The sequence below is a fragment of the Thalassophryne amazonica genome, chromosome 12, assembly GCF_902500255.1.
Source record: "Thalassophryne amazonica chromosome 12, fThaAma1.1, whole genome shotgun sequence".
Taxonomy (NCBI): Eukaryota; Metazoa; Chordata; class Actinopteri; order Batrachoidiformes; family Batrachoididae; genus Thalassophryne; species Thalassophryne amazonica.
Window position 1 is genome coordinate 84351470 of NC_047114.1, and position 15219 is coordinate 84366688.

Below are 15219 nucleotides of genomic sequence, written 5' to 3' on the forward strand. Positions count from 1 at the left end.
TCAGCAAATTTGTCATTAATACCTGAAAAGAAATGCTTTTGAAAAAACTACAGATTTTGTTTATTTCTGTTTATATCCACAGATTTAGGATCCACAATGTATAGATTTTATTTATGTCCAGAGATCAAGGGTCCAGTGACCAATTTCGTATTTATTTACTTTAAGACTCAATAAAATGTTGACATAGAAAACTTGTAAAGCCTACTTTTAGCTCACTCATCTTCAACCCGCTTTTTCCGGGTTTAGGTCACAGGGGCAACAGCTCCAGCAGGGGATTCCGAGGCGTTCCCAGGCCAATGTGGAGATATAATCTGTCCACCTAGCCCTGGGTCTTCTCAGGAGTCTCCTCCCAGATGGACGTGCCTGGAACACCTCTCTAGGGAGGCGCCCAGGAGGCATCCTTACCAGATGCCCGAACCACTTCAGCTGGCTCCTTTCAAATTGAAGGAGCAGCGACTCTACTCTGAGCTCCCCACGGATGACCGAAATAAGTTTGGACTAAGTTTAATTGATGTGCAATATAAAAATAAGTTTACTTAATTTACCTTTATTGCATAACCAAACATGGGATGTGTGAAGCAATACCTTTTTTTAATGTAAGATCTAAGCTCAGGCATTACAGAGTCTGTTTGGGGTTCTTGCTTTAAAATCAGGTTAGTTAGGATGAGGGAAGCCAAAAATATGAAAATGCTTAGGGCTGCTCTGGACAGTAATCTTATCAAACATGTAGGTTGTGATATCAATTTTGGTTAAAGGCCAAGAAAAGGTGAAAATGTGCAAAAGAAGCAGTGCAACGAAATCCGGTTAAGTGTGACGTAACGCATCATGTGATTTTCAACTTCCAGCTCCAAACAAAAAAGGCACGCTGTCATTAACATTGGGAACTGCACTGAGACGATCTGATCAGGTTGCACTTACAGTAGTGTTCAGAATAATAGTAGTGCTATGTGACTAAAAAGATTAATCCAGGTTTTGAGTATATTTCTTATTGTTACATGGAATCATCATTCAAATTGGATACGCACATAAATCTAATTTTTCCTAGCAGTCTGAACAAGGTCTAAGTGTACTCTCCTCGGGCATCGGCAGATAGCATGAACGTAACTTGAACCCAGGTCTACATATTCGCAGACAAGCTCCTTATCCACTGAGCTACTTGCCCTCTTATTTGAAACTTAATGAAAAATATATTCACAAAAGACCCTGTAAGTCTTGTGAGTTACAAAGATCTGCGTGATTGTAGTATGTGTTTGTGCTTGATCTCATATTTTTGACACTGATGTTTACTTTTTGTTTATGCTCATCTTTATGCATTGGGTACAATAATTTTGGGTTGAAATACTGTTTTAAGAAGAGTGTTAGGGTCTTATTGCTTTGATTTGGCTTGCTTCACATAGTTTTGCTGACTTTCAACATTCAGGTTGTCACTGCTTTTACAGGCCATAGCATCAGCAGGTTTTATTTGATCTCTGCTGTTTTTATCCAGAACTACCAAGAAGAAGCAAACTGTTTCAGTTCATCTATAACTTTCACTGATGCTTCAATGTCTACATCTTCTCTTAACAGACAAGCCTGCTATAGCAGCTCCTGTGTTTGTGTTTCAGAAAGATAAAGCACAGAAGGTAAGGTTCTTTTTTTATTTTAAGACATTATTCTTAAAACATGAAGAGCTTCTTCAAGCATCCCTCACAGTCGCTGAACGAGTTATTGTTCCCCCTGACCTGAACTGATGAACTAGCTATCAGATATGTGCTTTTTCATGGTTTTGACCTGAAACTCCATAGATGCAAAGGCATGGGTTTGGGCATGCTCAGATTTCTAAAGTGGATATAAACAAAACATTCCAACAGATTGGGGGGGTGGCACACTTTATTACTGCTTACATTTACAGAAGATAGTCAACCTGATAACTGCAAAGATTTGACATCCATGCTTGAGTTTTTGTTACATAGAATTTCTCTGTCACTCTGTTCACATCGTATGTTACATGTGATATGTTCATGTCAGCATCTTGGCTTATTGTTCCCTCACTATGCATTTTCTGTGGCACAGCATAAATTAACTAATAAGTAGTCAGTGACATTTGTGTTGCATGAACATGAGAAATGAAATGACAGGTCTCTATCGGGTAGCCGTTTGACACACGGTGCACTGTTGGAACCACACACATACACACAAGGGCAAAAAAAACATGACGGCATGAAGCTTATAGATCAGAGGTCGCAAAACTGATTCCAGTGGGCCAAGGGGGTGAGAGGGTTTTTATTGCAACCACCAACTCCACCAGTTGATTTCACTGATTAACTGATTCCATCTGCTCAAAGTGATGTTAATCAGTGAAATCACCTGGTGAGTGGCTGGTTGCAGAGAAAACCTGCACCCTCTTGGCCCTTTCTGGACTCAGTTTGAGACCACTGCTATAGATTAAAGTACATTGTAGGACTGCACACCTTGAATCATTACATGCAATGAGAGAATCATTGTCAGCCGTGATTTCAGATGGAGAATAAGGCGTAATCATTTTTTTTTTCTTTTTCTTTTTAATATTTATTTCATTCATTTAAAAGAAAAACAGAAAAGCAAAAAACAAAAGCACCACAATACCAGAATGAAAAGGAGCAGAAAGAAGAACAAGTCTTATGATTTCTGCCCCTTTTAACAATACAATCTTTCAATATACAGCATCATAGTCAACATTATTTAACAGATTGCATTTCTTTAACTTGTCACATACCACTGACCCATTTCATAATTATGACCAGAAATTAATAGATTACATCACTGACAGGTTACATTTAAACTTAAGACACTCCAAACATTATTAACAGTTTACTTTTTTTTTTTTTGACTTTCTTGCAGCCCACTGACTTACTTCATAGTTTCATACTTACTTAATACATCTAATTTAATATGTTTTTTAAATAATTTAAGCGACCTTAATTCTTTAATTTCTTTATTAAGATTGTTCCATAATTTGACACCATTTACTGCAATACTCCTTTCCTTTACTTTGGTTCTAAATCTTGTTTTTTTAAAGACTTGTATTCCTTTCAATTTATAACTACTTACTCTTTTTTCAAACATATTTTGAATGTTTGTTGGTAAAGTATTTTTATTAACTTGGTACATCGTTTGTAATATTTTCAAATCAATTAAATCATGAAATTTAAGTACCCTATACTTAATAAACAATGGATTAGATGGATCTCTAAAACCACTGTTACTAATCACTTTTAAAGCTCTTTTCTGCAAAATAAATAAGGTTGTATATAGGTTGTATATGTTGATCCCCAGATTTCTACACAGTAAGTTAAATATGGGACAATCAATGAATTGTACAATGTTAATAAACCATAACTATTTAATGAATATTTTACTTTATGCAAAACAGCAATGGCTTTCGCTATTTTTCCTTTTATGTAATTTATGTGTGACTTCCATGTAAGATCTTCATCAATCATGACTCCTAAAAATTTCATTTCTTTTACCCTTTGTATATCCATTCCATCTATTTGTAATGACACATTATTTTCTTTCGCTCTATCATTAAACAATATGAAATTTGTCTTATTAATATTTAGTGACAATCTGTTTATATCAAACCAATGTTTAACTTTTTCCAACTCTGTATTTATCACTTGTGCTACTTCCTGTATATCTGATCCAGAGTAAAACAGCGTTGTATCATCAGCAAATAAAATGCTGCCAAGCACATTGGATACATTCACAAAATCATTGATATACAAAATAAACAGTTTGGGTCCAAGTACCGATCCTTGTGGTACTCCATAAATAATGTTACACAATTCTGATTTGGTATTATTTATCTGAACAAACTGTTTTCTATTTTCTAAGTAGCTTTTTACCCACTGATGTGCAACACCTCTTATTCCATATTGTTGTAACTTGTGGAGCAATCTTGAGTGGTCTATAACATCAAAAGCCTTTTTCAGGTCAATAAAAATACTTACAAAATAATCCTTATTATCTATTGTTGTTGATATTTTCTCTATTAGTTCCATAATTGCCATAGCTGTCGAATGTTTTGTTCTGAATCCATACTGAGCATTATTTAAAATATGATGTTTCTCAATAAATTTATCCAATCTTGTTACAAAAACTTTTTCCATAATTTTAGAAAACTGTGGAAGCAATGATACTGGCCTGTAATTAGAAAAATTATGTTTGTCTCCATTTTTATATAATGGGACTACCTTAGCAATTTTCATTTCATCTGGAAAAACCCCAGTTGACAGAGACAGATTACAAATATAAGTAAATGGTTCAATAACAATTTCTATTATACTTTTTATAGTCATCATGTCTAAATCTTCATGGTCAGTTGATCTTTTGCTTACACAGTTTTTTACAATATTTCTTATTTCATCTTTTTCCACATTGTCCAGGAAAATACTATTGACCGTATTTACCAATGTACATAATTTATCTTCTATTATTGGTTTATTTCCCACCAGACTTGACCCTACATTTGAAAAATAATCATTAAACCCATTTGCAACTTCTTTATATCATATATCTCTTTATTTTCCTTAACAAAGTAATTTGGAATAGTTTCTTTCGTTCCATCACTATCAATCACACTTTTATAATTCCCCATGTTACCCTCATATTATCTTTACTCTTATTTAGTTTTTCACTGTAATAATCTTTTTTTTGTTTCCTAATTATTGTTAATAGTTTATTTTTTATATTTTTTGTATTTATGTTCTGATTCCTTTGTTTGCAATTTTAAAAAGCACCTGTATAAATAGTTTTTCTTTGCACAAGCATTTTTTATTCCCTTTGTCAGCCATGGTTTATTTACTCTTTTCTTACTAATTTCAATTAATTTACAATTTTTATTGTATGATTTCATCAATATTTTCATAAATGAGTTATATGCTACATTAACATCACTGACATAAACTTCTTCCCAGTTTTGATTTTTAAGGTCATATTTTAATGCCTCTAAGGCTTTTACTGACTTATCTCTTTTAAAGTTTATATCAGTTTTTTTGTTGTACCTATTTTTATATTTAAATATTGAAAAAATTGGTAAATGGTCGCTAATATCTGTCATGAAGATCCCATTCTTAATAATTTCATCTGTTCTGTTTGTAAATATATTATCAATTACCGTTGCACTTTGCGATGTAATTCTGGTTGGTTTTGTTATCAAGGGGAATAACCCCAAACTATACATTGTATTCACAAAATCACTTAATCTTTGGCAGCTGGAGCTTTCTATGTTAATATTAAAGTCCCCACACATAAAAAGCGTTTTGTTTTTAATTTGATGGAATAATTCAATTATTTTATCTGTAAATTTCACAACACAAGAATCTGGTGCTCTGTATACACAACTAATTAAAATATTCTTAGATGTTTCATGTACAAGTTCCACTGTTACAATTTCTATGACATCATTCATAATTGTCATGTCTTCAACAATTGTACACATCAGATCTGTTTTTGTATACAGAGCAATACCACCGCCTTTTTTATATCTTCTGTTTACAAAATACAGCTCATATCCCTCCATTTGAACTTCATCCATGAGATCATCTTTAAGCCAAGATTCAGTGATTGCAACAATACTAAATCTATTTTTAAACTGATTTAAATAATCTTTTATTTGTGACATTTTACAATACAAGCTTCGACTGTTTATATGTATGAGTGACAGGGTATCTTCTGCAATTTTTTCACTATTCAGCTGTTCTACTGTATAATACTCACAACCAATCGTTTTTAAGTCAAATATACTTTCATCAATATTAGTGTCTATGTCATATATTTTATCCTCTGTTTCCATGTTTGATCTGATTTTTTGTTGGTCCAATTACCAACAGATGTTATATTTGATTGTCTATTCAGGTCTGTATTTCGTAAGGTCCTCCATGTTTTTGATTTGTATACCGTTTGTTCCTTCTTTCACTCTAATCCACACCCTACAATTCCAGACCCATGTAGCAACAATATGTTTCTGTTTTCTTAGTAGTCTTGCTTCCCTAGCAATATCTGCATTTTTTTTTGTTAGATGCTCATTTATATAGACACTCGTTCCTTTCAAATTCTTTGCCTGTCTTAATAACTCATATTTATATTTTCTGCTTGTAAATCGTATAACAATGTTAGATAGTTTATTTTCTTTAGTTGGAATAGTATAACAGTCTGATATTGTGTCTTGATGGATGACAACACCTTTTTGATATAAAAAGTTTGTAACTTGTTGTTCCAATGATTGTCTTTCTTCAGGTGGTGCATCCTCCCCACTGGTTCCACCAGAATCCACCACCCTTGCATATGTCCGATGCCTTGTTTCTAGTCCAGATATTATAACGTCATCTTTTCTAGTAAATTGTTCAAGTTCATCTACACGTTGCTCAAGTTTCTTAATGATCTTGTCCTTCTCTTTAACCAGATTTTGGAGTTCTTTAATTTCCACCATCAGTTTGTCTAGATTAGACATGTCTTTTGATATATGGTTTAATGAGGTCTTTATCTCCTCTATATCTTCCTCGAGTTTATCTGTTTTCCTGGGTGGTGCCATGCCGACTGTCGTGGCTCAGTATGGCCACTATTGATTACAAAAACAATTCTCACCAGTAGCCTCCACCACCACAGGTCCGGTAGCCGCACCCCAACCCTCCCCGTTGCTAACCTCGTTCACAGCCGCCCCAGCCACGGTCGTAGCCGCCGCCAGCCCTGGATGTAGCCGCTGCTAGCCGCGGATGTAGCCGACGCCTCGGGCCTGAATGAACCGCCTCCACCGATGCCTCCGCTGCTAGCCTCGGACGTAGCCGCTGTTAACCTCGGATGTAGCCGACGCCTCGGGCCTGGATGTATCGCCGCCACCGATGCCTCGGCCTGGATGAACCGCCTCCACCGATGCCTCCGCCGCCAGCCACGGATGTAGCCGCTGCTAGCCTCGGATGTAGCCGCTGCTAGCCTCGAACGTAGCCGCTGCTAGCCTCGGACGTAGCCGCTGTTAGCCTCAGATCTAGCTGACGCCTCGGGCCTGGATGAACCGCCTCCACCGATGCCTCCGCCTGGATTTCACCCTGTCCTTTTTATTTTGCACATTCACGTGTAGGGATGGGTATTGATAAGATTTTATCTATCGATTCTGCTTATCAATCCGATTCCTTATCGATTCCCTTATCAATACCTCGTGAATTTTGTACTAAAAGTAGGCTTTACAGGTTTTCTATGTATTTCATTGAGTCTTAAAGTAAATAAATCTGAAATTGGTCACTGTATCCTTGATCTCTGGACATAAATAAAAACAAACAAAACGGTGTTTCGCTTTGCAGTTAATTCCGACTGGACTCTATCGTTCTAACTTGACTCGTCAGAGCCGCGCAACGTTTGGAGCTGTGTGAAAAGAATGGAGGACGATTCTCATTTCTTTCTCGCAACAAGACAGTAGTCCCAGTTAGTAACTTTAATCCGCACAAAAGTGACATGATTGACACATTCAGGGATGAAAGTGGTGAAAAACAAAAAAAGCTGAAACCCAAAATTACCCCCCAACACCACCTGAACGAAAATGTTTCAATTCTAGATTCTTTGGGGAAAGTGATGGTCTAGTGGTTAAGATGTTGGGCTTGAGTCCAGAAGATCATGGGTTCAAATCCCCGCCTGACTGGAAAATCACTAAGGGCCCTTGGGCAAGGCCTTTAATCCCCTATTGCTCCCGGTGTGTAGTGAGCGCCTTGTATGGCAGCACCCTGACATCGGGGTGAATGTGAGGCATTATTGTAAAGCGCTTTGAGCGTCTGATGCAGATGGAAAAGTGCTATATAAATGCAGTCCATTTACCATTTTACCATTTATCTAGAACCTCTGAAATACAATCTGGGACTATTCCAGACGATAAACTGCAGTGAGTGCAGCATCCATTTAGGTGAGGAAAAAAACCCAACTTATTCAGATTCATTCCAGTAGTATTCTACTCTTACAAGGATGCATCAGTTTTCTAGCTTGGCAGATAGTTCTGAAGGAAATCACTGAAGAAATTAACACATTGAAAATATGGTTTGTCGACGCAAACTGTCATTAAACTTAAATAAAACAGGGATGAAATGGAGGTGTAAGAGTCACTAGGTGTATGTATTTATTTATTTATGTATGTTCATTGTTAGTTGCTTTTATATTTTCTGTTGTGTTTCTGTTCAGGTTCTTTTTGTCTCTTTCTCTAAAATTGTATATAATAATCATTAGATTATTAATATATAAACAAAAATAAATTTAAGAAATAGTACAATTTGAAAACAAATGCACCCGAACGTGATGACAGCTGCAACTTTTTAATGCTAACTTTTAACATTGAAAATGCCATAGACATGCTAATCCATTAGCATCGCTCCCGTTTTTAAGTTATAAAATACATTTATCAACTGTTTCAGAAGACCATAACAGGTTGGTTTAACATAGAAAAGGTAAATAATACTCACAGACGTATGCTCTTTAGGGTTTTAGCGGGGGAAAATTAAGCGAAAGAAAGAATAAACGAAGCAATAGATCAAAGCATTGCTTCAATCTGCGAACCACTGCTTCGATTGTTTCAAGGTTCAAAGCAAAGCCGAGCTGCAGAAAAGTTGATTACGGACCCGCTGCAGGGTCTGTAATCAATGTAGAGAAATGATCATTTTCCTGACAAACACCCCCCAAAACAACGGCCATTCTGAAGGACCGATAACAGAATCGTTAAGCACAAAGCTTATTAATGTCGGTGGATCGAATCATTTCTTTACGATACCCGAAAGGAACCGGTTCTCGATACCCATCCCTATTCACGTGAATGTGCAAAATGAGGACATTCATGTTTAGACCACAGTGTCATTGGCGGATATCCAAAAATATGACTTTTTTCAACATATGATTGATGCTTGAAATTGATCTGATCTTGTGCCATATTTCAATCATTTTTACCAGACTGTAAATGGAGCATTAGTCATTCTCTGCTCCATTCCACCATGGAGCTGTGACTGGTGCTGTGAAAGACAATGTCAAAGGTTGTGTCCCTCATCAGTCTCCTTTGTTGTGCCCAGTTTTTGAAAACTTGCCTCCTCTAGACCTTTCCACATTCTTTTTATTTCTTAGTTATTTGTGTATCTGAAGTCCATGACACATATTCAGCGATACCAATGGCCACCCGTTCGCTACGCTTATTAACTGGACAATAAACAGTGCACATGCACGTTTCTGTCTTATCAATGAAACTTCAGATCAATCATTTCAGTGCGAGTGATTGCACAGCCTCATCATGGAGACTCACTTTGGCTGATAGCATGGAGTGTCTATAAGGCTTCTATTGTAACTGGCCTGTAGCTTGGTAGTTCCTGGTACCACACAGCCAAACAGTTCTTTGCAGTATAAGATTTAATTGCACTGTCACACCTTGATGATTTAGCCAGCGTATGCCAACCGTATTAAAAAAGACCCTGGCATAAGTCTAATAAGTTAAGGGTAAGTTTTTTTATAAGTTAAGAGCATGTTGAAGCTCACTGATACGTGTCCTAATACGCTGAGCTCTTTGAAAAATTTTGGGCATGCTGAAAATTTTCAACGAGTGCCAGCGTGTGACTCATACATGCCGCACATGTGGGACATAAGTTGTAGGTAAGTTTTGTGATTGTTGGCACGTTTCTTGTAGTTTACGCACAAGTATAAATACGTCCATTGCAGCCGATCTGCGCTGTGTAAGCCTGATCCCGTCAGATCTCAGAAGCTAAGCAGGTAGGGACCTGGTTAGTACTTGGATGGGAGACCTCTTTGGAACACCAGCAGCGTGTGTGTTTCTCCAGGTAACACTGGAGTTGTGTCAGGAAGGACATCCGGCGTAAAACCTGTGCCAAATATCAATGCGGATCTGATCTGTGGTGACCCCGAACGCAAAAAAACGGGAGCAGCCGAATGAACAACCAAACCATGAATATGTCCATTAATGCTGTCCACTGATTGACTGAAACCTGCAGTCCTCATGCAGACAGACTTTCATTCACACACGAAGTATATAAACTCTTCATTTGTCCAATTCACCATCACAGACTGACGGACACGTATCCACATAAAGCTCCTAATTTTCGAAAATGACATCTGAAAATACTTTAATTCCTTGTCGTGGCTGGAAATGTAGCAATTCCCTCTGTGGTTTTTCTGCTGCAGGTGCATTTCTCAGAGGATGCCGGTGTCGCGCTCTGATCACACAGAAGCGCTGTGATGATTTAAACTTAAAGCACTGTCGCTGTCGGTGTGATTATCAGATGACCTGATCGATCAGGTGTGATCACACCCTGATAAAGGGCTCTGTCTCTTTAAACTTTTAAAGTGCTGTCGCCGTCTGTGTGATCACCAACCGACAGAACACAAAGATCACATCATTCAGGTCTGATCACACCTGATCGCGGTCGGCTGGCGCTTTAAAAGTTTAAATCATCACACTTTCATTATTCAGGTCTGTGATGGTCTGATCAGCGGCCCTGATCAGAAAGCAACCACTCTGCGCGTTAAAAATTTAAAGCGTCACAGCACTCCATTCATTCACGGCAGCAATTACCGCAGCCAGTCGACTCATCAGCATTCTGTACACAATGAAAATGGTCCACCAAGATAAAAAATAATAAAATAAAATAATGTTAAATTACTCTGTTTCTGACCCACATCACACCATGCAGTACCGACCCGAACCACTCGGTGGAAACAGGGCTGTTGGCATACGCTGGTTAATTGTCAAAGTGTGACAGCTGCATTAATTTGTTAGACGTATGCCAGAGTTTTTAATATGGTGGGCATACACAGACTAAATCATCAAGGTGTGAGAGGGCCTTAATTGCTGTCAACAGAAACTTGAGATTTCAGCATGTGCGGCACTGGGTGCTATCCAGGTGCAGTTCCTATCCAGAGCTGTAAAGGCCTAAGCTGTAATATATCAACAGTTCCATCCCATTTTTTTAGCGCTCTCTGTAGTAAACAACAGTCTTTATTCAAGCATGGGGGGAAAGATCCTTCGCTTCCCACAGGAGGAAAGAAGGCGAGCATTGAAATCTAAATACCCTCTGACCACCCTGTGGGACATGATGTGCATTGAGGGACAGTTTGAACCCTTGTCCCTGGGGGATGGTACCAAACTGGACGACAGCATAGGCAATTATTATTAGTAATATGGAAATGTTTGTGTCTCCATTCTGACTTGTCTAAAGAAACCTTGCTCTGAAGATCCTTTATGGCATATTCATCAGTGGGCCAATAACTGTCAAGCGTATGATTTTGTTTTTAGTCTGTATTTTTATTTCACTATGTGAAAGCATTTTGTTATTCTTGCTTTTTTTTTTAAAATGTTTGAACATTTTGGTAAATGTTCTGATATAAAATTGGCAAATTGCATTCATTTCTGAACATATTTTGGAATCTTTGCTGACAATTCAAGGGCTCCAAAAATTCTAACCAAGACTGTAGAACTCTAAATAAGAGTTATTAATTAAAATGCAATGATTCCATTCCAGTACATTTCACTGTTATTGTCAGATCTTTGGACACTCTTCTACTTTTGTACTTCTGTATAGTAATAAAGTTCTTTTTTCTTTAAATAGTGTTGGTGATTTTGATGACTGGATTGTATGACCTGTTTCAGGTGCGTAATAATGTAAAGGTTTTTTTTTTTTCTTTTTTCTTTTCCAGCGATCTGCAGAGGTCTCAAGTGCAGAGGATGGAGAAGGTAAGATTGTCCGAACAAGCCACCTGATTTGTAAAAATCAGCTGTTCCATTGACATGGGTGCAAATCCTTCATCGACAGACGGTTGGTTACCAAACGTGAAGTCTACTATCTTATGAAATACATAGGCTGGTTCTTCCTGGATCTCTTCATATCACACATGGCGAATGAATGCACAATGTGACAATTAGTGTTTGCTTATGAATAGCCACGATGGTGAATATAGAAATAACTTTACATTCTGGTAGTGATACTTACAAAAACTAGTATTCCTGTCCCTTTTTAATGAATGGTAAAGGCCCTTTCGTGATTTGTGCTACACTCCGAAATCCATTCAGGGTTCTAGCTAGGATAAAATTTTAGCGTAGTGTTAATGTCGAGGGAGCGAAGTGACCGGGGGGAGTATTGGAAGGGGGGAAACTTATGAAAATTCAAGTTAAAAATTTGCCATTCTTGGGGTACCCAAAGGGGAAAAGCCAGGTATGACAGCCCAAGTCCCTTCATCATGTCCAGAAGACTGGGGAAGTTTGTTGAGTGGGCAATCTCATTCTGGGTTAGCCAGTACATGGCCCTCAGTGAGGCAGTCGGAGTCCATGGACATTTTTAAGCCAAGACTTAAAACCTATTTTTATTCTTTCTTATGAGTACTTTTTATTTTGTTATGATTTATTCTTTTACTTGTTTTTAATTAGGTATTTGAATTTTTTTATTTATTTATTTATTTTAATTTTTTATGTTGAACTGTTCTGTGTGAGGCACCTTGAGACAGCTTTTGTTGTAATTTGGCGCTTTATAAACTGATTAAATTGAAATTGAACAACATTTTATTGAGTCTTAAAGTAAATAAATATGAAATTGGTTACTGGATCCTTGATCTCTGGACATAAACAGAAATAAAATCTGTTAGTTTTTGTCAAAAGCATTTCCTTTCAGACATTATTATTGGCATGAATGTATTTACATACCTATGAGCTGAGCTCTTGCAGCTGTGCTGCAGGTCAGGTTTATAAAGAATGCAAGGCGTCTCATTTTGGGAGTAAAAAACGTTTTAGTCGATTGTAGTTTATTGTCTGTATTGCAACGTTTGTAAGAGGTGTCATTTTATTTAAAGGGGCAATTCGTTTTGAAGTTATTAATTCCAAGCGGACTCTGTCTTAGCAGAGAGCCGTGCAGCGTTTAAAGCTGTGACAATGGAATGGAGGATGATTCTCGTTTCTCGACTGCAACGAGACATGAGTCCCAGTTAGTGACTTTAATCGACACAAAAGTGACTTATGATATTTTAATGGCTGTCAGAGGGGTTAAGAAGCGTACTTACCGTTTCTGAAGAGCAGCAAATCAAATAGCAATGAGCCATTGAATCGAAGCATTGCTTCAATTCACGCTTCAAACTGGAGTCGCGCTACAGAAACGGTTGATTACAGATGCTGTATCGAAAATAAGCGTAACGGTCCAAAATTATAGCATAACGGGCCGTAACGCAAGTTTGCGCTAGCTAGAACCCTGCCATTATTTTCAAATATGTACTGCAGCCTTTTCATGAAAAGAGGTTTAAGTACAGATGCCACTGATTCCTTGTCAACAGAAAATAAATAATTCATTGTAAAGGTAGAGCAGATTTCATGCTTTTAACTGTTTACTGTATACCGTGCTTTTTTTGTTAAGAATAAGTCTTTAATGAATAACGGGTAGACAACAGTTCTGTACTGAGCACAATGTACATTTCAGTTTGACTACAGATCATGCGTTACAGTTTTGTAGTGTCTGACAGCTGCACAGAAATGGAAGAAACCTGTCATCAAATTACAGTTAATTCCTTTTGTATTCACCCCGTCATGAACTTTGCTACAGAAAACACACACAAAGACACACACACCTGAGTCTGATGCGTGTGTGATTCATTCTAGAACTCCACCGGCAGAATGCAGTTATTGCCCAGGTTGCTTAAATATCATTGTTGGAACAATAACAAAATGTTTGAAATCACAGGTTTTTTATTTCTTTGTTAATTAAAATTTCAAACACACGAACATGCCGAGTTTGTGCACAACGGACCACGTGAACTGCAAATGTGGACAGGCACACTTTCAGCCACTGTGTGGCTCGTGAAAGTGCGAATTGTAGTCATGATTCACATATCTTGGAGTTTCTTAAACTATTCAGGGTTCTAACCATTTTTTTTTTTTTTTCTTCACATCGTAGGGGGGAACTTAGCGGGGCCTAGCCACACGATGAGCATTGCAGGCGCAAGTATTGTAAGAGTGTCCTGGGTCGTCCCACCCAGAAAACTGTGAAATTTATAACACTTTGAAACACTATTTCCTGCATTTTGAGGGCCACTGTGTGTTGCTAACTGGGATGTTAAATAATGTGCGACATGTCCTTTAAAAGGGGGATGGGGGGGGGGGGGGCGGCGCAGAAAAGCTTAAATATAAAGTTCACCTGCACCCATGCATTAACGTGTGTACGTAAGCTAAATTGCTGATGGTTGCTTGTCATTTAAAGCAGTGTCACTTTTAGATTCAGATAAAGATGAGGGAAGCTACTGCCCCGCCACAAAAAGGGAAAAGACCTCATCATTCCCACCCCCACATTCTGGTAAGAACACATAGTGACTTAGCGGAACTCCACTGCCTTTGGTGTTCACATTGATTTGTATGCTCAGTGCAGTGCCTGTCTGCTACTTTGCAGTTCCCAAGAACAATGTTTTCATGCCCTCAAGTTTCTGCCAATCTCCGACTGGGAACTCTGACTCTGAGCCAGGTGAGACATCCGGACCATTAATAGTTTTTCTTTATAGCTTAAAGGGGAACTCCATTATTTAATTTTATTTTAGCCTGGTCTTTTTTTTTTTTTAGCTGTTTTTGTGTTCATGTTTTAACTCGGGACATAAATGATTTTATAATCCCTATAGTACCGTATTTCCTTGGTTAATAGTCCGGGCATTTATTTTTTCAAACTGTGTGCCGACCTGGCACCTAAACGAGGCAGGCTCGTATTCAAGGCAGGCTAGTATTGACAGACTGCAGCTTGCTGCCTGCTCTTTAATTTACAAGTTTCACACATATCCCTGGTTGTGGTGAACCAAAGACAACTGCTTTATATCTGTCACGTACCATCTAGGTAGACATTTTGAATATCTTATAATCAGCTTACCTTGCCATATTACAACAGTTTTGACCATTTGAAACCTGATTCCTTCCTGGATGATGATGATTTCTTCATCTGGAGTGGATTCCAGATCTTTTATGCTTCCTCCGGCTGCTGCTGGTCAGCGATGAGGGCTTCGTCAGTGCATGCAATTCGTGACAATTCAAAGGTTTTGGATGTTTACACCGGACCGAGACATATATCAGACCTACAAGATTATGACATTTTGTCGACTTTCACAAGTCTTGGCTAGTCTCCAGTGTGATCTGTTATTTGTGTTTACACCAAGCTGGCATTGCGACTGAATTGTGCGAGTTAAAAATATGTTAATATCCCAGAACATTGATGC

The 15219-nt window shown here is 37.9% G+C and overlaps 1 protein-coding gene across 4 annotated transcripts in view; it reads left to right on the plus strand.

Annotated features, from left to right (window-relative positions):
• Window positions 1–15219, plus strand: part of ranbp3b (RAN binding protein 3b) — a 58266-nt gene that overhangs the window by 20667 nt on the left and 22380 nt on the right. For 3 of the 4 annotated variants that reach the window (XM_034183036.1, XM_034183037.1, XM_034183038.1), the window contains exons 2-5: window positions 1567–1622; window positions 11686–11722; window positions 14226–14318; window positions 14412–14483. In XM_034183036.1, the coding sequence (XP_034038927.1) occupies window positions 1567–1622; window positions 11686–11722; window positions 14226–14318; window positions 14412–14483 (258 nt within the window). The remainder of the gene's footprint in view (window positions 1–1566; window positions 1623–11685; window positions 11723–14225; window positions 14319–14411; window positions 14484–15219) is intronic. The other variant, XM_034183039.1, reaches the window with a different exon arrangement.